Source organism: Pempheris klunzingeri, chromosome 5 (genome assembly GCF_042242105.1).
Source record: "Pempheris klunzingeri isolate RE-2024b chromosome 5, fPemKlu1.hap1, whole genome shotgun sequence".
NCBI lineage: Eukaryota > Metazoa > Chordata > Actinopteri > Acropomatiformes > Pempheridae > Pempheris > Pempheris klunzingeri.
The window spans coordinates 4,301,455-4,329,124 of record NC_092016.1 but is presented as its reverse complement, the minus strand read 5'-3'; the positions used below and the strand labels follow the sequence as shown (position 1 = coordinate 4,329,124).

Below are 27,670 nucleotides of genomic sequence, written 5' to 3'. Positions count from 1 at the left end.
TCTCGTCGTCGGGTTGAGGTGTCTGCAGCCTATCGGGCGCATGCGACGCTGCTTGGTTTGTCTGTGTGTGGCGGGGAGGGGGGAGGTGTTTGGGTGGGTGATGTTTTTGTTTTTCCGGTTGAGGGGAAGGCTCAGTTTTACACTGGAGTGAGGGCGTGTTTGCTCTGGATAGATGTACAGTACAGATGTGAACAATACAGTGGTGTATGAAAGTCTATGAGTGTTTGTATGTGAGAGAGCATGTATGTGTAGAGTGCGTCACTGTTTCCCCTCAGAATCATTTCTTGGCATGGTGAAGCAGCACTCAGACCATGTGATCCTTATTGAACATGTCAGTAAAGCCAATGCTAATGTACTTCTTTTGGGCAGAGTAGCTGTACTACCGCGGTGGCCCATCCTGCGTACCCAGTGGTAAAGGAAACACTGGCGTTAAAGTGCCCGTATGTGTTTGTTACCTACCCAGAGAGGTGTTCCTGCCCATGTTGGAGATGGGGCTTGGGATGCGGCCCTTGCCCATGCCTGTGGGGCTGGTCTTGTTTCCGGAGAACAGACTTTGTGTTGGGGACGCTGGGGAGCGGAGAGGCTCGACCGTCTTGGGCCTGGCTGAGAGGTTCAATGGCTGTGTGGATCCTTCCTCCTGTTAGTAGAACAGACTCAGTTTAATGGATCAAGATCTGTATAAAAATGTAACTGAGAGAAGCCATGGTAGCAAGTCATACGTGTCCTTAGTGTGTTGTCCTGCTTAATTCAGTGTCACAAACAATTGCTTACACATTTCACACTATTCCACTGATCGACAAGCAGCAACAAAGGCAATAACTACCTACAAGGACAATCTTAGGACCCCCTTAACTTTACTGTGGCCCCTTGTGGGGGTCAGATCTCCAGTTTGGGTGCTACATACGTTAAATACAAATTCTCCAACCAATATTTTTATCTTTTTAAATTCAAATACCACCTCCAGCTGTTGGCTTGAAAAGTGATTATAAAAAGATGTGTTGCCTCTTTTGCAGACAAGAGCACAGTCAGTCTGCTAAAACTGATTTACAATGGATTCGAGTGGTAACATGTCGTTTCTAGACAGAAAAGAAACATACTTGTGCAGCATAATCCACTTTTTCATTAGTACATAATACAAAACAGATATTATGTATAAGGCAACATTTCTGCTGTAAAAATGGGTCACGATTGGATCTGTAATTGACTTCAAGCCGACCGCAGCTGGTGATTCTCAATTTTATCCAAAGTATTCGTTAAAGTGCTTGCAGTACATTAGTGATGCTCCGACTGACTGATCAGTCATCCATATCAGGTTTTTGCCCTTCAATAGATAAATTCCACTGCTAACCTCTGTGAAACTAACGGGGAAAAAAGCCACACAATGGCACCGTTGTTTGTGTGATTCCTCTATTTCTAATCAAAGGTTCACGACCAGATTGACCCACATAAGAAATTCCTGGAAAAGGAAAAGCAGTGACAGGAAGAAAACTCTTGCACGTCAGCAAGGCCCAACTGTGGCTCTTGTGTCGGCAGCAAACGCCTAACGAACTTGGATCTAATTTGGAGCTGAGCTTCAGCTGAGAGAAGTGTTGAAGAGGAAGGGAGTTTGGGATGGTCTTGGCTGGGGTGAGGGATGGAGGGGGGGGGGGCAAGGCTGCGGGTGGCATGCCAGAGTGGGGGGTGAGCTGAGCGTGTGCGGGGGTTAGAGAAGGGAGGGGAGTTTGGAGGGCACTGTTTGAGTGCTCTGAGCTCTGACGCCGGTCTATTGTGACGCCGGTTGCAGCTGTGCCCCACACACACACATGGCTTCCATTACTGGCTCGTCGTCGAGTAAAGATGAGGCGTACGCTCTCTCCAGTGAAGGGGTCTGGGCTCCTGCCAAACAGCAGCCAGCGCCAGTGTCAGTATGTGAGTGTGTGTATGTGTGTGTGCGTCCGTGTATCAGTGTGTGACTTTTAAATAAGCTGTTTCTAATTGACGGTGAAGAGTACAGGCTCATGCGCAGATTGTTGTTACAACAACTTCCAAATTTCCAGCCTCTCACTTTAACGTACACTGATCATCATCATTATTATGCTTCTGTGTTTTCAGACATATTCTGAACTCACTCTTTCCTTTGTCTTATTATGCTCCCTGTTACTTTCTACACCACGGACACACTGTTTTTTTCCCCATATATATCTTTTATACATTTATCTGATTCCCATTTGTTTGTGTCTTGAATATAGTAACATTTTCTCCATGTTGCTATTGATCTGGCCTCCTGTTTGTGGGTATATTAACCCATCAGAAATGTGTCCAACTTGTTTTATTCCACATAAATCATTTTACAACATTTGCAGCAATGGACTCACCTTAATATGAGCGATGGGGCTGGATGCTCGCTTCTCGCTCTTAAGGGCGGAGGGGGAAAGGGGACCGGAGGAGTTGGGAACCTGTGGGAGGGGAGTCATCTTGGCTCCTGGTGAGATCTGCATGCTTGCCAGCTGGGCGGCATACAGCTGCTGCAAAAAGGGAAGAAACCAGCAAAACCAACAAGCTATTAACATCACTTGCCAGGAGCCAGTCAAAGGCCTTCCTCTTTTATTCTCTCTCCTCTCTTTCTCTGCCCCCCCCTCCACTACCCTTGATCCCGTTGTGTTTCCTTTTTTTTTTTGGCTGTATCATCTCCCTGGTACTGCTGACATCTTCTGAGGTTTGATGACTGTATGTTCGAGCCAAACACACAGAGAACTCATGGAAACAAACGTGCACACACACGTAGATGTGAAGTCGACGGGAGTGTCCAGCAAGATTTGTTTGAGGGGGCAAGTATTTATCATGGAGGCGTTCCATCAAAACATTTTCATTTTAAATTATTTACAGTCCATCTTTGACATTTATTCTTTCCACAGATGCTAGCAGCAGCTTGTATATCGATTTGCAACTAGAAATAAATCCAGACAATAGTAAAAGAAACCTTAGAATGCTTTTCTTGAACCCTCCTTAAATTTAATATTGACTATCTACAAAATCGGATATCTATTACTTGGTTCTGGACAAATATGACATTGCGAGTGAGGAAATTAGTGTTCTAGACAATGCCTGGCTCAGTACTGCCAACAATCAAAGGCTGGGTTTTTTATATGTCAAAAAACAATGTGAACCACAATGGAAATAACCACAAGGCTGTTTTTGTTATCCAGACTATTTAACCTTTTTAAAGGCTCTCACAGCAGAGCTAAAATTTTACACGATAGAAGTCAAATAAATTCAAATTAAATTAAGATTGCAAACAATACTTTGAGTCTCAAAAAACACTTAAGACTAATCTTGTCACACATGGTTAGACCTCACATTAACAGTTCAGACAGTTCAACTTTAATGCCAAAGACAGAAGTGGACAATCACGTTTAAATAGGTGTAGTCATACTCCAATTACATCCGAGCATGAGTCAATTGTAAAACACTTAAACTGTGTAAAGATAATAGAAAACTTAAAAAAAAAAAAAGACCTGGAAAGTATAAGCCATCTGCCTTCAGGGTTGGCCGAAAAACATTAAATGTAGCATAAGAAAACGGTACAGATTTTCCATCCAACAAAAATCAAAGAGTCAAATACTCGGCCCACAGTCCAGGGTCTTCTAAATCAAAGCTAGCTGGCCAGACAAACCACTGCCTGTAACCACTGTCAACTCCTGTCTAAATGCATTGGAGTGTGAGTGCTGGAGTATCAAAGAGCCTGTCCTCAGGAAAACCACCCAGACGTGGCTGGCCTTCACTTAGACTCCCTCCTCTCCTTCTTTCTTTTCTGCTTTCCTGCTTTCCTCTCATTTTTCGTTACTCTCACCTCATCTATACTACCCCCCCCCACCCTCCTTCTACGTTTTGTCCTCTTTGCTTTTGATCTCCCTCTGACTTTCCCTTTCTTTTCTGTCTCCCAGTTTTGTTCCAGAATCACTCTTCATATCTTCTCCCCATCCCCATCTCCATCCCCATCTCTGTTCCCTTCCCTCTCTCTGCTTTTGCTCTCTGCCCCCTCAGCCTAAACGGCCCCCGGTGTTGTGAGATCTGATTTCCCTGTAGTCAAAACTGCAAAGCCTCCTGGGACAAGAGATCCAAAAGCAAAGAGTGTGCAATAGAGAATGAGAGGGAAAGGGAGTGTTGTGCAGCAGACACACGAGACCACCGTCGCTTCACCGCCGAAGCTCCAGGCTCAGCGGTTGGGGCCAGAGAAATTGGCTGGCCCTCTTTCCACTTCTCTCGGAGCGATATTAAACACAAACAGAAGGGGCCTCGCCGTTGAAACAAAGCCCTGATGTCACGCCGCTTATTTTCCTTGGAAGGCACCAGGAGTGCTCGGGCCAACCCCTGGCGATATGAGATCCCCGTAAGAATGTGCCTTGAATGGCTGGTGGTGAGGCCTCTCGCGTCAATCAAGCCGACCGCAGAGTTACTTCTGGTGATGCCTGATATTCTTACAGCTCTGAGGGGAGCAGCAGCTGGGGCAGACACACGAGTCTTTGAGGTAAAACACACAGTTAGGATCTCACACCCACTGTTATTGTGCTGTTAGCAGCGATTCAGTCAGCAATTCCAAATAAGAAGAGGAAACTGTTGAACAAACAAAAGGCTGAGAATAAGAGCTTTTACCTTAGTTTTTCCTCTGTTTCTTAAAGACTTTCTAAGATTGATTGGTGACTGGGGGAGGCCAATGTGCAGCGTAAACAACCCCAACTAGAGCTCTCGCCATTCAGTCAACCCCCAAGGGAAGACAATGCCGCAATTTCCTAAATTACAAATTGACAAAGAGGGCTTCAAACCATGCCACAGCTGTCCAGACTATCTGACTGGTCTTTGGACATTAGTGCTAATTTGGCTAAAATACAAATGATTAGTCTGTCATTTTTGATCAGCAGGTTTCTTAATAGCTTTGGTCTACTTTGGCGTAATCCCTTAAGAGAGCAGAGAGAAGGTGATGCTGTGGTGGTCCGGGTGTGAGCAGCCCTGTTAGGACTGCTGTATTGTTGCCTGCCAACAGAGTCATCTGTGCTTAGACCAGCCTTTCCCATTAGGACTGAGTGGAGAATCCCTTCAGCTGGCCTCTTTCAGTGTCAAGCTACTATCGATCTCAGGAGTACACAAAACAAATGGGGTTTTGTCTTTTTCAGCAGGTTTGCAGGGGGAGGAGGAGGAGGAGGAGGAGGAGGAGGGGAAGGAAGGGAAGGAAAAGGGCGAAATGGATCGACTGCCACTGAGCTGGCCCACACAGAGGACCGAGGGTAAATATTGCACTGGGAAGGTTCGCTGTGTCCAAGACAGTGAAAGACATACACAGAGGGGCAGACTGCATAAAGACAACCATTATCTCACTTCCAGTTCCTCTTCTACAGAACAGTTGCTCAGTTTTTTTTAAGTGGAGACAAACAAAATGTGATTGCCTTCCAATCATTGTCCTCATTTTATGACAAAGAAAGCCATTCTGGTGTAACTTCTGTGTGTTGGTAACGGGCAGATATCTGACTCTGGGGCACAAAAGTTTGTTCCTCATCGTCGTCTCCACGCTTCAGACACAGAAGTATAAATAGGCTGAACATAGAGACAGACAGTGAGAAATGTCTTATGATTTCAACAAGAATGTCTGCTAAGCAACTGTATTTCACTCGCATTAGCAGCAACAAAGGGTGCCTTTCTTCAGCAGGAATCCACTGTTTGTGAAGGGGTCTAGTTCGAGACTCTGGAAACAATTGGCCTCATCAAGTTCCCACGCTGTTAGCATGACATTTGTGCTATCAAAATTGTTAGGTCGGGTCAAGAACAACTGTGCAGCTTTTGCCAGACATTCCTGTTATCCTGCTTTTTATTTGATAGGTTTCTTCAATTGATTAAGGCATAAAACTAAGGGATTTATCCAGTGTTGCTTTTACTTTTGGAACATTTACTGTCTCCAATGATCTGGAGAAAATGATGAACCTCTTCTAACCTGTGCAGGTTTATTTTCACTCCCTGAGAATACAGGCTGTCTATATGCCAGTTTTACGCTTGGCCATCAGTGCCAGCCAGCTGTCTGAAACCATGGGGCAGAACTCCTAAACATCTGGAGGGGTCTGGCTCCAACATCTGCCCATCCTGTACTGAACACAGATCTGGCATTGATGCCAGCTGTGTACTTGACTGCAATATGTAGCTGCGGAGATTGTTAACGTGGAACTAACATGGTGTAATTGTTTATTTACAATGCTAATGCACGGTTTCACACATTGGATTTAAGGCTATTGTGAAGAGAAGCGTAACTGAGACTAGCAATTAAAAAACACTTAACAACAGATAAGATATCAGTCTGCACTGGACTACCATGTTAAGACAATACCAGCGCCTTTACAGTTGAGCTTTGCATAAATCCAAACGGAGTGACTCACCGCAAGGCCGTTTACTTAACAAGCAGCAAAAGAAAAAGACATTTTACTGATTATGAAAGATGATTAATGACAACTACATCAATCAAACTTTACTGTATATTTACTTCACCCTATAATGCACATTCCATATTGTCAGTGCTTGTCTGATACTTTTATTTTTAATGAGTGCAACAGCGAATTCAGTCTCAGTTCACACATCACCAAACATGACAAGCAACAAACAGCTTAGAGTCAAAAGGTCAAGGCTGGAGGCAAAGTCGAGAGACAGTTTTCAGGCATGATAAATAAGTGATGAGCAAAGAAACAAGAAACTAGCAGAATTATGTAAGTGGTAGTAGGAAGTGTTGTATGTTAGCAAAAAAACATCCACTTGCAACCGTGAGAAAACAGATTTTCAATGCTATCGTTGTCCCTCACCTCCCAAAGGCAGAGCCCATCAAGAAAGCAGAGCCAGAGCTGAGAAAGAGAGAGAGAGCCACTGTGGCACTACAGCGTAACCGCAATGGCTACATGCAGGCCAAAGGGCTTAAGATAGTGCAGGATGCAGAGAAATAAAATGTCTCTGTTCTACTCATCAGTTTAGTTGTCAGTCTCTCATATAACGTTAGTTCAGGGTTTCCTGCAGGATTTTGTGGCAGAGGTGGACCGCCTTTCCACTTAAAGAAGAAACATGCAGAGGTGCTAAACCACGTCTGTAGTGAGTATAATAAAAAAAAAAGGATCATATTATAGTTATATTTGCTGTGTGGTAATCAGTCAAACCAATATTTTCAATGTTGGGAACAACAGAAACTTTCAGTTTCTATAATAAAGGCAAAATGGCTCCAATGCCGACAAATTTGCGGGGTGAAACCCTGTAGCTACCAAGCTCACGACACATTCACAGCAAACACTCCAAAAGATGCAGCCTACACAGTGATGATATATGTCTACACAGTATACAGGGATTACACTGAAGTCTTGACTCACTTCAGGAAGTTGAACCATATCAGGATAACAAAGTAAGAATTTATTGCAAGAATCACGGGCTGGATATCAATGCACTATGCAGGTGTTTTTATTGCGTCCATCCCATCTAGATTCTGTACTATTTATTTTTGCAGCACTGCTGTACCATGGCACAAAGTGTGCTGCTGGCAAATGTTTGAGACGATGATACATAACTAAGCAACTACAACTCATAAATCTCACCATGATTGCTTTTGGCGTAGGCATTGTTGTCAAAACAATGTCCAAACATGTGCTCGAAGCCAGCGCCTCCGTCTCACAAAAATTCCTCAGATAATCATCCTTTTTTTTTTTCCCTCCCATAAACACTTCCCCACGCTCTCTGTCTTCCTCCCTTTCCCAGTCTCCTACTCGATTTCAGCCAACAACGTGATGAGAAGCTTCCTCTTTCATTCAGGTTCCTCTCTGCTTCTCATTCTCCACGTCTCAGGCAGTGTTTAAATGTGAATGCGTATGCATCTCCGACATCATTCATCCTCTTACCTCGCACAAGAGTGAGAGGTAAGAGACTCTTTTGATCATTTCAAAGCCAGGAGTGGAGATAGGCTGCGCCGAGGCTCCGATCCCCTCAGCACAGCACGGCGCTTTGCTAAGTCAATAGCGGCTAATGAGGGCCCCGATAAGTGAAAACCACAATACAAATTGAATAAACTGAGATAAGGATTCTAGTAACATCCAAAAGACATGCTATGGTAATGACTGACGTGATGAAGCAATATTGTTCGCCAGTGAAAAAGCTTTTGAGGGCTTTTGTTCTCACCACTGATAGTAGGTACAGCAGGAGTGGTGACGGGGTCGTGTTGTGAAATTCCAAACCGCCTTTAGGGAGTAGCGATTTCATTTTTCTTTTTCTTTTTTTGTTTTTGTTTCACTTTTTTTTTTTTTTTTTTTTCTCCTTTGCAAATATGTTCTATGATAACCATTATGGATAAATGCTATTCTCAAACCACAGGTGTCAAGCAGCAATAAAGTATTTGATGAATTGCCTGGGCCAGGTGTTGTGCTGGTGGGGCGGAATTCTTCTGTGATTCATCATAACAGCTTTTGTCTGACACAGCTGACAGGCAGCAGATAAGCGGGTTAGCATGTTAATGTCGGCCTATAGAGCTTCATCTTTAACCAATGTGTCATGTTGTTTTATTGAAAAAAGTTAACTCTATTCAAACTCATTAAAAATAGGCTTTTGATCCGAGCTAATTTATGCATGCTGGGCCTCGTCCATACCTTTTTAATAACGTCATCATTTTTCTTTCACGAATGCTTTTTGTTGTATTTACTATAAGAACATATGCTGCAACATGGAGCAGCTGAGAATATTGGCTGGTTATACAGAGAAGCAAGTCGAAGCAAATTACCATGTTGGTGGCACTTTTATTTTTTATTTTGGTGGTATTTTGGTGGCCGAGCATGTGCTCCTCACACACAGTGGGGTGTTCCTTTCTTTGATTCTCTGTTGTTGAAGTTAGACCCCCTTTTGTATTACAACTGTCATCTGTGTTTTTTTTTCAAGGTAAAATCTACCAGGTGCTCAGTAGGTTTCATAATAGTCTCGTCCTCCAGAACTAATACGCAAAATTTAAAAGGTTTCATGCACCAGGTATAGACTAAATCACCTTTGTGTTGCAGTGGATAGGGAGCATTAAAAAGTGTATTATTGTGTGAAAAACTTGCAGGTTTTATTTGCCCACTTGAACTCAGGGTGAGGTTAGAACAAGTTTGAGTTTCCTTTAGTTTGCCAATGTTCCTTATCTTGCCTGTCTTTTCTATTTATCCACTCACTTCTAGACAATTGTCTGTGGTTCGGACCTGCTGGTTACACCCTCAGGACTTGATCCATATGTACTTTCTCAGTCTACAAACCTTATAGCCGCGTCTTTGTTCCTGCTGCTGTTCTGAAACTTTCTGCCGCAGTTGTTTATTTGGTTGTGAAACACTCACTTGAGTTATCGTGGATATTGAAGAGGCACTTCTTTAGTTTGCTTTGCCGGCAATTATTTTTAATCCACTTTCCAAATTTGAAATGATGTAACCTCTTTTTTTTTTTATAACACTATCAAACGGTGACAATAGGATCAGTTCGACACAAGTAAAACTATTTTGTTTAAGGTAGGAGTCATTCCTTAGATAACAAAGGCAATTTGAGGTTTTGGTCATGGCTATACGTGAAAGAGTTTTGTCAAAGAGATAAGAGTTAAGAAGTGAATCCAGGCAAAACTGACACACACACCCACCAACCTCCACTCCCTCACTTTTCACCACTTCACTGTCAAACAGTCTGTTCCTGCTTATCTCCACCATGTGATCCTTTGTTGTGGTCAGACATTTACTGAGCCAAAAGTTATATTCTAACTTCTTTACTGGTAGCCTGTTAAAATTTGGAGAATTGGTGATTTTGATGAAATTTCAGGTGTATTTTTTCTCACCTGTAGTTGTAACGGGCTGAGTCCAGACGCCGCTGCAGCTGCCATTGTAGATGGAATGAACTGCATGGGGTAATTCTCACCTGTTGAAAAACCAAAACAACACATATTGTATACAAGTGTGTATGTGTTGGAAGGGGTGGGGTGGGGGGGGGGAGGGGGAGGGCTGGGGGCAACTACTGCACAAGAACTAACCTGTTCTTCACCTTCAACCAGCCTCTGTCTGTCCTCTCTCTCTATGTCACCCTTTGTCTCCCTTCTTGCTCCTCTCTTGCTCATGTTTTTATTCATGGCAAATGAAACATGAAGGGTCATGAGTGTTTTATTCGAAGGTTAATAACGCTCATTGTCAGTACACACGGGTGCTTCAGAAGAAGGCGAGCAGAGTTCAAGTCCAGCGCTCTCTCAATGGGATGCACTCATAAATTCATATACGAATCCTGTGTATAACCCCTACTGTTTGTCCCTAAAAGGATTTCCATGTCCGAGCCTTTGTTGAAAACAGACCAAAGTCAAAGGAGAGTGTAGAATAATGGCCTTCTAATCCCTTTCTTCATTTCTGCCTCTCTTTGCAGCCTTGTGGGAGTGTATGTTCATGCAGTAGGAATAAACATGGATTATTCTGTATGAAGTATGGAGGGTCAGTGGTGCGTGGCGTCAGGCGAGCACCTGGAGGAATGCACGGAAGAAAGGAATGTGTGAAGGACGAGGAGAGAAGAAGAAAGCAGGTGGTGCCCTGAATCCAGCGCTAAGAAGGCTGTGTACGTGAAGTGTGTGCTTCTGCTGGTTTGACTTCAAGTGTTTTGTTGTGCCTGTTTGGTAAAATCCTTGTGTATTGCTGAAACATGCAGCATCCGTGTAGCTCTAGTGTTTTTCTGAATCCATGTGTCTGCATCATCCTTATGTGGACATTGTGGGCTCGGTGTGTACCAGAGTGTGTGTGTGTGTGTGTGTGTGAGAAAGTGTGAAATTCCATGTTGCAGATGTGTTGTGCAACTGACATGCTTTCAGCACGCCGTAAAAGAGACATTCCAGTCTTCGCTGTGTCCAATGTATTGTTCCTGACATGAACAAGCAGGGCTTGTAAATCTCTCTGCTCATTTCCAGAACATTCCTCACCTGACACACCTCATTAACATAGTGTCCCAGTGTGTGTGTGTGAATGTGTGTGTGTGTGTGTGTGTGTGTGAGAGAGAGAGAGAGAAAGATAGAGACCTACTGCTTCTTTTACAGTTAACGAGATCTGTCAGAGATGTAAAGCTTTTGTTTGAAGGGGGTGAATGTTTATTCAGAAAACATATATTCCCTTAACGCTGGCCTGCAAGGGCCTGTATGTAATCTTGGGCGGTTATTTGTGAGTGTGTGTGTGTGTGTGTGTTTGTATACCTGGCTTGTAGGACATGCCTGGTGGGAAAAGGAAGCCCTGCTGTGCAGCAGCGGCAGCAGCCAGAGATCGCTGGTCGTGAGGAAACACTGGGATCATCAGAGGAGGCATGTGACCCTGGACCTGAGGGAGACGTCGAGAGAGTGAAGCAGGAGGAGAGGAGAGAGATGTTTGAGTTCCTTACATGTCATAATGATGGGACAAGGTCATTTAAAACACCCCACACACACACATATACATACATAATGCAAAAAGAATGGAAAATGCCAATGAAAAAAATGGAAGGAGAAATTGATATCAGGAGTTAAAGGAAAAGATGGAGTGAAGGAACGAAACTTACAGAGTGAAAAATGGAAAAAAACAAAAAAAAGAGATGGCAAAAACCAAACATACGCTTCAAGAATTAAATGATCAGCAGGGTTTAAGAGCTACCGAACAGAGACCAAACAACAAATAAAGACGTACATTCTTGGGAGACAAGTGTAAAAATTTTAAAACAAAATGCCTTTAAAACAACAGAGAGGCTAACAGCTGCCTTTCATGTCGGCTTGAAAGACTCTTAAAAACTGTGGGTTCGACTGAGTTAAGGCGCTGAGGGCTCGAACTGAGGAAAGCATATCAAAGATGAGCCTGCGGGAATCTATTAGGGCTGACTGTACTTAACCACTCTCTTCTCTTCCATCTCTCCCTTTATCTCATCCTTTTCTCTCTGTTCTGTAATTTTTTTTCTGTCCTCCTTGTCTCTCTCCCTCTCGTGTCTCGTTTTCTTGTCTTTCCCTCTGTCTGCCTTTCTTTGCTTCTTTTCTACTTTCCTCTCACTTTCTTCTCACAGATTCTCCGGATTTTCAGATTTGTTCAAGGCGTTAAAAATGAAATGCTAATTAGTTGCACTTCAACTGTTTTCGTTGAACACAGGATGCTTTTAAACCACTTGAAAACAGACTGTCAGTGTTACGTTTACGTTTTACTGATCTTAGCTTGTAGACTATCAATTGTATGCAGAAACATATTTAAGCAGAAGGAATTACATTTTGGGGAGTACTTCTTTTCTGAAAATGCATCTCAGTTTCTTTACTAAACTAAAACTTTCACCTTTCAAATTAAATATATATAAAAAATGAATGAAATTCTGCTACTTTATCAAGCTTTTATAACCTGCAGCGGTCAATCGCTTCCTCAACGGCTTTTGACCGTTTTCTCTCATTCTTCAGCATTTTTTAGTTTTTATTTATCTCTCGTTTTCTCTTTTTCTCCCACTGATTCCTCTGTTTCTTCATGTTTGTTCCTCTCAGTCTCCTATCACTTAATGTTTAATGATTTTTGTGCTTCCCATTTTATTTATCTTCTGTACTAGTTAAGATTCACCCTCTCACTTCCTCCACTGTATTTGAACAATATTTCAGTTAATCACCTTATTGTCTTGGCTATTCTAAATCTCTACATAGCCTAGTTTGTCCTTTTCCTTTCATTACCCTTTCTTAATTATGTTTGCGCTTCTCTCTTAACCCTTTCCTCTCCCCAGTCTTTCCCATCCCATTTCCCTCTTTTCTTTCTTTACTGATGAACACTGTTGACACTCTCTTTCTCTCTCCATTTCCCTCCGTTCCCCCGTTCAATGCCATCAACCACCATTCATCTCCTTTACTACCAATTCATTAACTACACTGACCCCTCCTGCTGTCCTCTTGGGACAGTTCATCATTAGAGCCCCAAATTTACACAATCAGCATGTTGTGCGGTTAGAGTACTTCTCTGCATTTGTACTGCAGGCTGATGTTGTTGAATTAGATGACCGTCCCCTGGGACGTTTATGGTGCGTGTGAGGAGGGTGAAAGGGTTTGTGGTAAGGAGCTTCAAAGAGCATGACTAAACAGAATAAGAGAGATGAACAGGACCATCTTTGACTTGTGTGTGTTTGCTGATTGGCTGGAAAGATTATTCGATCTGTAAGGAGATCAACAGAAAATGAGTCCACAACAAATTTGAGAATCATATCAAGCATTTAGTGAGCAAAAACCATTTGCTTGTTGCAAAGATTTACTGCTTTTCACTGTTAAAAATTATTGCATTTTTTGACATTTCATTGATGAAACAATTAATCAGCCAATCAAAAAACAGCATTTGCAGATAATTAAAATAACTACAATCCACTCCACACTACAAAACTCTTAATATGGAGCCATTTCTAGAAAACACCATGATTATGCTGAGTGACAATGACTTTTAATGTCCAGCTTCAACACTGTTTTTATATTTGTTTTATTCCTTCAATAACCCCTCTTGGAAATTACAGCATGGTTAACTAACCCTTAACTAAGAAAATCAAATTATATGAGTTCATCATAGGACATTGAGACTCGGGACATTTTAGAACATTTTGGTTGGTCTTGTCTTGATCAAAGGGCTGTTTGAGGTTTAAGACTTTGTTTTAGGGTCACAGAATTTCGCTCGTGCGTGTGTGTTAATGCATGAATACATGTCTGTGTCACAACATGGCATCAGACAGCTGTATTGTCCACAGTTGGCATTGGCATAGTTCAGTAAGCATGCAGTTACATGTGTTCATCACCTGACCAGTTCTTCAGACAACGTTGTTTAGGTCACACTCCTAAAAAAAAGCCAGATAGCTTTGGAGGCCCTCATCACACACACACACACACACACACACACACACTGTGGAAGTTCATGGTACTTTTGAGGCATTCCCATAGACGCACACAGACACAAGCTGTCTGACATCTTGTGACACGGAGAAAAGGGAATGAAGAGAGAATAAAACGACTCTGTGTGTCCGAATGGCTAAAAAAAAAAGAAGAAGAAGAAGAGAGAAGTGGGGGGGGGGGGGTGGAAGTTATAGAGTGGGACAAAATGCTCCCATTCATTGTATTCCTTTGGGAACACGGGGACTGACTGGGGCTGCTTCACTAGCGCAAACACACAAAGATCTTCTTTTACTGAGGGGAGGGGGGGTGGGGTGGGGGGGGCTAGATGAATGGACTGGGGAAGGTGGTGCTGCGGGGGCCCCGCTCTGCTCAGCCCCTAAGAAAACACCAGGCCCCCTTCCTCTAACTGCCCACCAGACACATCGACATACACACCTAGGCACAAGAAACATGTGTACACGCGCAGACACACACTCAGAATTAATGGTCCTCTTGTGTACGGGCAGCAGGGTTAGGGGGCAATGAGTACGTATGTGGTGCGTCTGTATGTTGATGTGTTTGAGAAGGAGAGATGAGAAAGAAAGAAAGGTGGTCGTGTGGTTGTGCAGTTGGCAGGTATGCACACACACGTGTGTGAGTGCGTCCCTTGATTTTGTCCATCATTTCACTTGAGGTAACAATCAGCAAATTCATAAAGGTAGGTTAACTTACGCCTGGTTACCCTGGTTAGCAAAATGAAATAAGTAAATACTTAAGATGTTTGTCATGCATAGTTTCTGGCATAAACTGAAAAAAAAACTGTAAAAGGATAAAGCACCAATTAGAGGCAATAAATGAAACAACAAAAATTCTTAGCAACTTGATAAAATATTAACAGCTTGATAAAATAATGGTATGCCAGGGCTGAGTTCTTTCAGTTTATTGTAGTCACAGACAGTGTAAAAGAAATGGACATAGCTTCCATGACGTCACTCATTGGTTTGTGGACTGCCGCTTTAAAGCCTTGAGTTTTTCGCCTCTGATTGGTTGGGTTTAGGCAAGATCTGCATCTGACTGGTTCATTAAAAGGAAGCCCCGTCCGAAAGCATACCCTACTTTATTGTCTATATTATTCAAAATGGGACCATAATTTGCTAAATGAACATCTTGCTGTATTAAAGAAGCCTTGAAACTAGCGATTGAGACCATAAACTCATTCGGACGGCGTTTGCTGAATCAATAAATCAAGCGAGAAGTAGGCTGATTATCTCTTACACTTCTATGCTACCTGACTTCTTTTCTGCAGCTAGTGGAGTTAACCCCTGCTGGAAGTCATCACCTCTCACATCCAGAGGTTACGCCAACTTCTTTTACATAGTTTTTGATCGTAGTGCCCCTTTGCCCCCCAGTGGGCAGGCTTTGCTTAATGTAGCTTTACAAACATAATATACCTACAAATAATTACATTGCTCAGTCTGTGCTTTCACCATCTTGCTACACCCATGTGAGCACAATGAAGACGCTAGAGGTGATTGTAATTGAAGCACACAGAATTACTGTATGCTTGTAGCATTTTTCTATAGGCTAACACACAGGTTAATACACTGGAGTGAGGGCCATTGTAAAGTCAAGAGTTAGCCATTCTCCATAGCTGGTGAGTCCAATCGGCATTATGGGCCTTCCATGGCTTTCCGAGTCATTGTGTCTGAAGCTGTATGTGCTGACGTAGGAGCTGTCTGTCTATCTAACGGCCATTTGCCTGCTCCATTACTTCTTATGCATGTGTGTGAGTGTGTATATGTGTGTGTGTGTGGATTATTGGGTTTGTGCCTATTTGTCTTAACACAAGTTTAGTAACCCAGACTATTCAGAACCCCACCTAACATCAACGCTTTATTGACAAGACGGACTACCAGTGATGAAACATGAAAATTTACAAAGGACCCCGTAGATTATCTGCAAGACTTTGGACATGTTTAGTCTATTATGACTCAAATAACTGTCTCTATACTTTAATTGGTCTCAATGTAAAGACAAAAAACAGTAGGCTTCAGCAGGGGGCTGCATACTGTAGTTATTGAACCGCCTGTTGACTGCATCATCAACAGATGGAAATAATACAACAAGTTGAAATTGAAAAGTAAAAACAAAAAGAAAACAACAAGAACCCAAAACGAGAGAGGGAGGGAGGAGGGCATGCTAAGGAGGAGACAGAGGAGTTATAAATGAAGAACAGAGAGAGGGAGGAGGAGACGGAGGAGGAGTGCGGCTTTGCAGTCATTAATTAGCCTGTTAGCTAGGGCCCGGGCGGTGCGGTTAGGGCCTGTGCCTTTGTGGGCCCGAAGGAAATGGGCCACATATGAGAGCCATTATAGGAACTGACTTAACAAAGACACATGCCTGTCAGCCACCAGGCTGGGCTGGGCCGCTCTGCCTACGGCACACAAAGGGCCCACCACCACTGTGTGTGTTAAGACGTGTGTGAGCCTACATGTGTGTTTTTGCACGTGTGTGTACGTGCATTTGTGTTTTTAAGTGTGTGTCATGGAAATATATATTAAGTGTCTACATGTGTGTGTTTATTCAATATGAACTGTTTCCACTTTAAGTTAATATCAGATGTCTGTTTATGTGTAAATACACATATGTGTGTGCATGTCTGTGTATACATCTTAATTGTGTTAATATCAGTTGTTCAGTACGTTGCTTCACGTGTTTGCGTGTGCATGCAGGCCTGCGTGTAACCATATCTATCAAAATGGGGCCTTCGGAAGCGTTTCTTTAACCCCTGGACATCCCCCACTGGCTCTCCACACCATTTAAAACCACATGACAGGAAACCTGGGTCACTTTGAACTACACACCCCCACTCACAACACTCGCTGACAAACACACTGACACCATCCACAGAAAGAACAGAAGGACGGAGTGATGAGATGCAGAAATGGAAAAATGGGCTGAAAACAGCTCCCCACTGGGTTCTCATGGTCTGCGTTCATAAATCAGATACAGTTAAGACTCAGTTGAAAGTCGATCTATAAAGCTTTCAAAATGTATGATAATAAGTCATGCAGTTAATGTTAATTAATCACTGAAGGTCGGTTAACTTTGTTTGCCATGATGATGCAACAGATAGCATGCATGCGCTGAGCATCAGGGAGTTGCAACTATTTCAGTTTTCTAGCAGAAACTTTTGTTTGGTTTCTTATTTTTTTCTATCTGAACAACATAAAGCGCTTCAAATTAAGACGTGAACAACAACAGGCACTTTGAAAAAGTGCCTCTACCACACTGAGGCATATTCTTTTCAGCTGAAACAGTAGCATTTGGTCAGCTCCTCAGAGTATTGGCCTGAGAGGAGCTCAGGTCTGGATTTGATAAGTGGAAACAGACCGTTGCAGCGCCGCCTGTGTGTTTTAAAGCCAACACACATCCGACACAGCGTAAACAGCCCGTACCCCAGTGACTAAGCCCTGGAGCTTAGCCATAATAATTTTAAACCTCTGTAGTAGATAGACCATATGCTCCTCACTAAGCTACGTTTGTTCACCAAGAAATGCTATTGTTTCAAAACAAGAAGTTGCCGCACGTCCAGCTGTGATGTATATAATATTTAGCAGCTTTCAATGAAAACAAATTCTTTGTTTTGGTCTCTCTTACGAATTAATTTCTGTACATTTACTAAACAGCAGATTTAAGTAATTCTGTCCATTTCAAATTAAATTCAAGTGTGAAACAAGAGATACGGGGGAATAAGTTTCACCTGAATTTACAGCAGATGCTTGTGAAGCTCGACATGATAGTACATTGCTCTCAGGAGCTATTTTCTCTGCACCCCTTCATCCTCTGAACCAAACATGACACAGTATCCAAGATTCACAGTGTGGAAGACGATCCGACTCGGAGCTGGTTTTTATGGTTTCACTCTCCCCTGGGGCTCAGAGGCCTAATGAAGTCTGATCTGAGCTTTATTAAGATCCAAGGGTGGGGCCTTGTAATAAAAAAAAAAGAAGACGAAGAGAGGGGAAAAAACAAGCCCTCGTTAACTAGATCACACCTCCGGAGCACAGGGAGATCCAAAGCTCTGGACCGATGGGGGGTACTCGGGGTACAGCATGAGAGTGTACTGGTCACAGCGGCAAGTGGATTCAAGTCAATTTAATTCAGCAGCAATCCAACCACTTAAAAAATAAACCAATGAAATAAAAGCTGGCTAACTTCCAACATGGCTATCTGCCACAGCGTGCAAATTTACCAGCATTTGGCTCACAGCTGGTGGTAATTTCTTGTCAAGTATGTACGTATGTACATTGTACGAATCATGAACCTCTGCACCAGGTGCCACAAAGAAGATACAGAATAAAAGAATAATAGAATCAGGGATAAATAAGGAGTGAGAATGAAACAGCAAGTCTTTTTTTTTTTTATTTATCTGCATCTATGTAGGTATCGAGGTAAAAGATGTATTGTTTTTTATGTCCCGTCTCTTGTCAACCTTATATTGTTTTTCTTTCCCATTCATTGTTATGGGCTTGATTTATGGAGGCTGCAAAAAGAGTAAATAGAAAGAAAAAAACAGCAGAGGTGTAACATGAGCTGGGAGGTAGATGTGCGAAGGTAAAATAAAACGTTTGATTGAAACAGAGAGAAAAGTGCATGCTGGGGGGGGAAGAGAGGAAACACATGTTGATAAATAGACAATTGGAGAAAGGGAAAGAGTAGGAGGAAGCATGGAGGATGCCGGGATATTGATCTCTGAGTGATCAATGCAACAGTAAATGATCCAGCCATAAGCAGGGCAATTACTGGGCACCCATTGTGTGTTATTGTGTGTGTGTGTGTGTGTGTGTGTGTGTGTGTGAGTGTGTATATCTGCATTCCTCCGTATGAATGCAAGACTGGCGTGATGTAACGTGATGTCCTGCCTCTCAGTGGCAGGCAAGACATAAAAGAAGAGGTCACGACCTCTCGTGTTATTGCTGTTTTCCAATCACGCAAGACTCAATAATAATGGAACCGGAGGAAGAGGAGGAAAATGGACACTTAGATCATCCAGATGGAGGGCAAAAGACGAGAAATTAACTGCTTCCTCACAATGGGAAGAAGTCAGGGGAATCTGCAGAGAGCAGAAGGAGTCAGCTAAAAAATGTGAGGAACGAAAAAAAAAAAGTGTGTGTGCATGTGTTGATGTGTGTGGGTATTTAGGATGGTGTAATTGCCTACTAACCTGGATCTGTTGTTGGAGAATGTTTATCTTGTGCTGCTGCTGCAGGAGCTGCTGCTGTTGTCTGGCGATCTGCAAACACACACACACACACAGAGAAAATGATAATTAAACAATAAAATGAGAAAATGAGAATTTTCTCCACATTATTAACAATAAAAATCTCCAAAGAAAATCTTTATTTTCCACCGCTATGATGATTTAGCTTTTTATCATCAACAGCTACTCCTCAAGATTGTCAGTGCAGGATTAATACAAATTAAAACACACAATCTGACACTGTGCTGAACTTTAACCAGCTGTTGCTAAACTGGAGCTGTCTAATTTATGGTGAATAGCTTACTATTGCTTCAAGAACCTGTTTGTGGATCCAAGGGAAATAAAATGTGGGTACAAGACAGTTCCAACAAATCTGCTTCTTTTAAAAGAGATTAGAGAAATAAAAATTGATAACACACAAATATTGAGTCCTAATATTGAGTGGAATAAATGTGTACTATATCAAGACCACTGAAAAATATTTGGGACGTGATGTGCAACAGGTTAAATGTTGTGCTGCGTTGAAGATTAAGATCAGGAAGTGTCTGACCGCCAAAGGCAGCAACCAGAGGCTGAACTGTGGCATTCAAAGGTTTCTTGAATGCAGTACAGTAAATCAGGCAGGAAGTACAGTGGAGGTGAGTTGGGTGTCTGTTTGACCCCTGATTATTATCTCAAAGGGCCTCGGCCTCGTGTGACGGATATTAAAACGAAATTCATGCAGTTGGCAGCGTGAAGAGTTCCTGTACAAGCCTCTTAACTGACAGTGAATCTGAAAGATTGATATGTTTACTGGGACAACAACACCCACCCGCCCTGTGGGACCCCCCCACCACCACATCAACACTCATTAACAGGAGGGCTGATCACAGTTATGTTTTCCTCTGTTGTTTTGATGTAAGATTGTCTTTATGTCAGATGTTAAAAACCATCTGAAGTCCAAAGTCACGGGGTGAAGTCTCAGACGGTGACGGGCAGCCGGGAGCGACCAGTCGCTTCAGGTTAAAATCCTTAAAGGGGCAGCACGTCAACTAGTCAATCCCACCCACTCTGAGCTAAAAAAGTGAAGCAGCTGCCCCTCTCATTTCTTGAGGAGTTGTTTAGTATATTTATTCTGAAATGTAATTACAGGCTGCTGAATGGGAGGCGGTGCCCCATTTGCACACATGTCATATTTCATTAAAGGCAGATTTCTCAAGGTTTGTCTGTAGGGCATTATCCTATCAAGTCTCAACAGCCAAATGACTGGCTGATATACGAATCTGTCTTTCTTTTCACTCTCTCCGTCTTCCCTGTTCCTTTGTGAAGCTGTGAAAGATGGAATGTGTTGTGATGGGAGGTGTGAACTTGTCCAAACAGAGCCTGTCGTATGCCGACCTACAGTTACGTGTCAGAAAACAGCGAAAACAAAAAGCAGCTTACCTAAACACCTCTCTGCTTAGGCTCTCTCCCTCTTTCTCTGTCACACACTGTTCTTTATGTCTGACACTTGAAGAGCATCAGTAACTTTTTCTACAACTTTTGAAGTCACACAGACACACAAATGGCATTTTACACACCAGCATCACTAGAGCAAAGTCCAACAAGGCGAGGGATATGGGTGGTCAGGCAGTGAGGGGGTCATGTGACAACAGCTAAAGGGTTACAAGATGATTACCAGTGTAGAAAATAGGATTTAAAAAACAATTCTGGTGCATAAAGTTTATTTATCAGACCTTTTTTTTTTTAGTCTAGGCTTTTACCTTGCAAAATATTGTATAAATGTACCTGCCTTTTAAACAAATACAAATAACTGGGAGCATAATTCTTCACATGAGCAAGCATACTGTGTTAGGAGCCACTGATCTTAACAACTTAAGTCAGAGGAGAAGCCAAAAGTGACTACAGGAAACACTGCTGTTTGATACGACATGTCAATACTGAAGTAAGAAGTCAGTCTGCAGGCCATAAAACATGGTCATTAAACGTGGTAATAATTGTTTCATTAGCTTTTCTTTTCTTTGTTTTATTAAATGTACTGTAAGCACATGCTCTCATTTATGTCACTGCACCCCCAAATCTCAGCAGTCAAGTTAGGGAGCAAAATGTTATCTTACCTGAAAGGAATGAAGGAAAGTGACGACAGACTATTACAGTATTTTTAACACTATATCCCCTGGACTTTAACTTACACACACACACACATATGCACAATGTGATTCTCTTGGTGCAATAATTCCACATAGAAACACACAAAACCCAAAATACTTACCGCTACTATAAGACTGCAGTATTTAGACTACTCACATGCTCTTGTTCTTTTTTCTCCTCGCACAACTACTACAGATAACTCAATATCACCGACACCATGTGGCCCCACAGCACACTCATACCCTTTCTACTCATACCTGCTCCTGCTGCTGCCTGGCCAGCTCCATCTGTTGTCTCTGCTTCTCCAGCTGTGAGGCGGCCATCTTTTTCTGCTCGTCATGGGCGGACAGGAGCTGCTCCCTCAGACTGATCAGCTGACCAATCATGGTGGAAAGCTGGCGCTCCTTCTCCTCCAGCGACTCTGGCGTACCTGGACAGGAGCAAGAAGAAAGTGCAAGAGAAGAATGTCAAAAAGGGGATAAAGTATTTAGGATGGTCCATGGCCAGAATTAAATATTTAATTCCTGCGTTGCTCTTCGGAGAGAGCCTGGTATTGACACATTGCATGGATTGGGTGTTCTAAACTTGTTCTGTTCATATGATTGTCAAACAATCACGCTATGTGCCACTCCCTGAAGTGTTCCTCTTTGTCTTGAAGTGCCTTGGAACTTTTTTACTCATACAAAATCCCCAAACCAAAGCAACTTCAACAAAGCCAATAAAAAAAGAAATCACGTGCGGTTGGCCAACATGAACAAGAAACGTTAGAAACCCCAAATTCCCATAAATCATCTGGCTTCTACCAACATCTTACTACTTATTATCTTCTGTCTTGTCTCTACATGCCATCAGTGTTTACCACTTAGTGTCTGCACCCAAGAACAATAAAATCACTTTAAGTTAACCTTTAACTTAAATAAGTAGCTGTTACAAGCTTCCAGGTTTATGATTTCAACATTCTTGGCAGGTTTTTGTCAGGAGAGAGGGCCGACACTTGTACAACTCCTTTTATATCCTGTCCGATCAATAGATTCCATTGAATGTATCACAACAGACAGTGATAACACGTTTTCATCACCTCACATCATTTCACTACCATCTCTACGCAATCTCTGGGATGTTATGCCACTACAAAGTCTACATACTTCAGAATCCATATAGTGCATTTAGTTGTGTGCTGGATTCCATGCAGTTCTCTTTTATGTCAAATTCTACTCCCTCCATATCACCTCTGTCGTAACTTGTTTTTGTTAGCTTTTAAAAAGCCTTTATCCTGTTTTCTCTCAATGTTGGAATGCCAAGTTCCCTCAGAAGTGAAGTTCTTATCACTGCTAAGTCTGTTGTTGGTCTTTGGGGAAGGTGTCGTCAGCATGGGATGATACTAGGAATCGAGTCTGTGGTCTCTGCAAATTGGGAGGACTTGTGCATCTCTGTGTTTATACCTGCATTAGTTAATTAAGCCACTGATCGTGAGGCATGAACAGCTAAATGAAGCCACTATGACTAGCGTTACTGCATGTGACTGAAAAACTAAACCATGTTGTATTCATTTTATCTGTGTTGCATTTCAGCCATATAACTGGCCAATCAGGGCCTGGACAAAAAGCCATGTTGTTTTTCCCACTCCTACAGGGAGGTGGTACGTTTCAGTCACACACGTCTACACACTGGAAAACTCGTTTGTCCTTTTAACTTGAATCCATGTGTTGGCAGCTGCGAGCAGCATAAAGGAAGGTTAATTCCCTTCTCAAACAACATTGTTTGTAGATGATAGAAGCTCAGAAGCAACAGACGCCCTCCTGAGAATTTACATCAGCCAGAGCAGAGCCTGACCCTGCAGCTCCTGAGTGTGTGTGTGTGTGTGTGTGTGATTTCTCTTGTTCTGTGGATGCATACATGGCCAACATGTTGAGCAGTTCTTGGTTTTCATTGTGTGTCACTGTGTGAATGGGCACGACATGCGCGACATGCAAGTTCAACTTGTTTGTGGGAGTGTGTGTGTGTGTGTGTGTGTGTGTGTGAGTATACAATATGTGCATAAACTCATCCACAGTGAAGTTTATCTTGTTTAGAAGTTCTTGCTCTCCACAGTGTGTGTGTGTGTGTGTGTGTGTGTGTGTGTGTGTGTGTGTGTAAGGTCTTGCCCTGGGGCCATGTAGGGAGATTGCAGGGTGGCCCCAACACTACCTGCATACTAACAGAGTGTCCATTGTAGTCCTGTCAGGCCCCTATTGTACCCTCGACTGGCCCCCTACCACACACACACTCACACACACACACAAAAATTACCCCTCAGCACCCCTGTATCAAAGGCAACATTCTCCTCTTCTTGTCTTTTTTTCATGCTTTCATTCTTTCTTTTTTTAGTTTTCCCCAAACAACCTCCCCATCAGTTACTCTACTTCCAAGTCCAGATTCTCCCTGTGGTCTCTCCTCTCCTCTTTTGTTCCCCATTTCCCCTCCTTGCATCCTCTCATCACTTCTCCTCTCCTTATTCCTTTGCTCCCCTCCTTCCCTTTCTCCATCTCTCCTCTTCTTATTATTTTCTCTTCTCTGCTCTTTTGATTCCTCCTCTCCTTTCACCATTAGCTTCTTCTCTTTGTTTTCCTTTCATCACCTCTCCTCTCTCCTTTCCTTTCCTGCTCTCTTGTCTCACTTCCTTTTACTTTCTTCTGCTTTTCCTCCCCTCTTTCTCCCTTTCTCTCTCCTCCTAATTCTCCTCCTCCTCCTCTTCTCATCACTTCCACCCGCACTACTCATGTTCTCTTCTCTCTTTACTTACTCATCTGTCTTTCCTTCTTCTCTCCACTCATCGCGTCTGCTCTATCTCTTCTCCTCCCTTCTTTTCTCATCAGCTCCCTCAATCACCTCATCACCTCTTTCTTCCCCTCTGCCCTTATCATCACTCTTATCCTCTTCACCACTCCTCTTCAACCCACCCTATGCCTCTTTGACCAATGCAGTCTTGCAACACCGATGGATACTTTATAATGCTGTCATGTATTAAAACACACACAAACGTACACACACGCACACACACACACACACACACACACACAGACGAACACATAGACTTCTTTCTATTCCCCGACATTCCTCACAATGAAGTAAAACCTATTGTGTAATCGCAACAACTGCGATTACAGCTCCATGATTCATCTTTGTGGATTACAAGTTGTGCATTCCACACGCATCGCCTTGCGTTCCTTCAACACTTCTGGCACCAATAATCATCTCAAATGTTTTCCGCTTTCCATCCATCAGGATTATTCCCGACACCTGCTGAGGGCATCAGCCAAAACAGAAAGCCATTAACTGTTTTCTCACTCTGTTGGGATGACGACGATGGTCTGTGTCTGAATCGAGACTGAAGAGAGGAGAACGATGTCTCTTACTTCTGCATGAGATGTTTGTTAGTTGTCACTGGTTACACAATGTTTGGATTTATAGTGTTTTATTTGTGGGAATCAAAGTGGGATTTTTCTTTAATCGTAAGTAATAAAAAAGTGCATTGCCACAATTGCTGTGGTAGAATACACACTCTCAAAACACAAATCATTCAGAGTACACCTTCCATCGACCTGTGCTCGTATTTTCCTTGTGCTGCTACATGTGTATTTACATGTTTAATTGTCTACAGTGTGTAAATGTGTAAGTGATTTCAAAGATAACATTTATTTATAAAACAAAATGTAATTTTTTTATTGTACCTATTCAATTAAATGTTAACTATGTAAAGTGACTCAATATATCATGAAATTGTGTCCAGTCACTACCGCCTACACTCCACTAATGACATATACACGCCATGAATCAAACATTCAAACACACAACAGCACAAAAAAACACACATGCAAACCATCACGCAGTCACAGTATCACATCTGATGGCGCCCGATGCTTTGGGCCTCTGCCAAAGAATCACATTTCATGGTGGTGTCTGTGCGGCAGACTCCCAGCATTCCTCTAGGTGGCTAAACCTTCTCCTCAGTGTCACACCACAACAAACACTCTGACACTTGACTTCCCATCAGCCCACAGCTTCAAGACAAACACGATCGCTGCATATTGTCAAAACAAGTGGCATGATGTCCTCGGGGCAGTGAGATAAAAAGACATTACATTCAATCCGGACACATTCAGGTTTACTGTACACAGCTCGCTTTTCCAGATTGTCGGTAGCATTTTTATGAAAACAAAAAGTTGCAATGGCTAAGATGCCTGAGACGAAGATAATTTAAGTGACTCTTGAATGTCAGTATGGTTATTGCTGCCAGATGTGCCAGCTCCTGCATCTGACAGTATAATCAGACGCTTTCTACCCATCTGTTCTTTTAAGCTTTTTCACTTTATCTGTAAAAATTGTAAATGTAAATACAGGAAAATCAAAAATGTCCAAATCTGTCAAAAATCATAGATGTGGAGGAAAAACTTTCAGCGAGAGGCATGACAATAATAGCTACTGGAAAACTGATCAAAACATCTGCACAGTCTTGCAAACACATCATTTATCATCTGAGTTTGGAGTTTGAAGCGGAGACGAGAGTTTGGATGTTTGTCTGTTTTTTTGCTTTCAGCACATTCTTGTTTTGGGGTAGTCTGCAGTAGTTTGGAAAGTTGCTGCTAATATTAGATTAGAGTTTTTTCAAATTCATAATGGTGTTGTAAGACCTTCCTTTGCATCCTCCTCCTGTTTTATTTCAGTTGTTTAATCATGCGCAATCATTTTTTATTGTCCTTGTAAATGGATTACTGTCATACTGCTGCCACCCACATCCCTTCACCGCGAGCCCGTAATATATAATGAAAACAGACAAAATTGCTTCTTGATGTGTTTGGACAGAAGTGTCAAATGAATTCATGAACATAGTATGTAACTAAATGCATAATAGATAGGAAGCAGCCATGAACTTTAATATTTCCCAGAGTTTCTGGTACTCTAATGGTTACAAAACACCACCTGAAGCGTTAGTTTTTCTTTTCCCAACTTCAGGAAAATTCACTTAAATTTTGTGGAGTTTTTTCGTGCATCTAGATTTTACCCAGAATGTTGCACAAATTCAGTCAACTTCTGCCCTACATGTGTACTATAGCATTGTGAATAAAGATATCTTGGCACCTTGGAGCACACTGGTTACAATCAGCAGAGGACCGAGTGGCTTTAACTCCAGCCACCTAACAACACCAGCTTTTGAGCTTATTATGAGCAAATAATCACAAAACTGAGGTTAAATCCTGCTGGAGCTACACGGTGGGTTGCACTAGATGAGAGAAGTCCTTTTGGGCGCATTCCCAAGTGTGTATAGTGAGGCATGTTGTAGTTAAAAAAGCATCCAGCCTCCCGAGGATAAGTAAGAGTTAAAAAACATATACATTATACATGCATGCATGTTGAAGGGTTCAACGGTTCAAGGCTCCGAAAAAAAAAAAAAAGGAGGTCATCAGTTTTCTTCACCCTAAAAATAACTGCGACTGAACAAATAGGTTCAGGTTGTTGTGTGAGAAGACACAGAGCAACAGTTGTGTTTGCGTATTTAGGTCATCCAGACTGGGCTTCACTTCAGCCATCAAGAAATAAAAGACCTCAACCCTTGAATTCAATCAGAGCGTTTCTTTGGTCAGGACGCAGCTGGACGAACAGAGACATCTGTGTGTGTGCATGTGTGTGTGTGCATGCATGCATGTGTGTGTATGTGTGTGTGTGTAATCATTTATGTGCATGCATGTACTTGTACGTGCTATATTTATTCATGTTTATTGGTGCCTTAAACTAACACACAAGAAATTGATATGCTGCACATTCCAACTTTATCTATAGGACAAGCACACTGTTGTGTTGGGTCTGCTTGCCTCCGCTGCACCTCAGTCAAAATGTATTCCAAGAGATTATATCAGGGTCAGCAATACTGAATTATATGCATTGAAAAAAAAACATGCACGAAGCTATGATTTACCACATTAAAAATGAGCCTTTAATGTCAGCTACTATTATTGTCCATTAAAGGCCAGAGATCTCCAGCAGTGCTATGGGGCCCTGTTCTGTTTATTTCCTGCACAGGGAGACACTCATGTGGCTGCAGCAATACACAGTTCCACCAATGGTGTCACCTTGTTCCACTGAGCTACAGGTGGTGGTAACATGCCAAGATAAGCTGCAATGGGCCAGCAAAGGATTCACAACATGTGTATTGGTGAGTAATAATGAATAGTTTTCCTTGTTTGTAAGAGTACTCCACAGGGCGCCTTTAAATTTGATAAGAAGTCATTTTGGAGGAGCATTGTCTCAGGAAGCTCTTATTTCCAAGCCTGCCTCCTTGAAATTATGTTTATATTACTATGTATTATATATACCACTTGGATTTTATTCAGAGACAACATTTCTTTAAGTGAATGAAGCACTACATCAGACACCAGAATCCAGGGTTC

At 42.4% G+C, this 27,670-nt stretch overlaps 1 protein-coding gene across 2 annotated transcripts in view; it reads right to left on the bottom strand.

Moving 5' to 3' along the window:
* The window catches only part of LOC139201018 (transcription factor SOX-6-like), a 104,285-nt gene that overhangs the window by 16,893 nt on the left and 59,722 nt on the right, over positions 1 to 27,670 (bottom strand). For both annotated transcript variants that reach the window (XM_070830220.1, XM_070830221.1), the window contains exons 6-11: positions 21,503 to 21,675; positions 19,080 to 19,148; positions 11,213 to 11,333; positions 9,830 to 9,909; positions 2,355 to 2,504; positions 460 to 637 (exon numbers count right to left, since the gene is read on the bottom strand). In XM_070830220.1, coding sequence (XP_070686321.1) covers positions 460 to 637; positions 2,355 to 2,504; positions 9,830 to 9,909; positions 11,213 to 11,333; positions 19,080 to 19,148; positions 21,503 to 21,675 — 771 coding nt within the window. The remainder of the gene's footprint in view (positions 1 to 459; positions 638 to 2,354; positions 2,505 to 9,829; positions 9,910 to 11,212; positions 11,334 to 19,079; positions 19,149 to 21,502; positions 21,676 to 27,670) is intronic.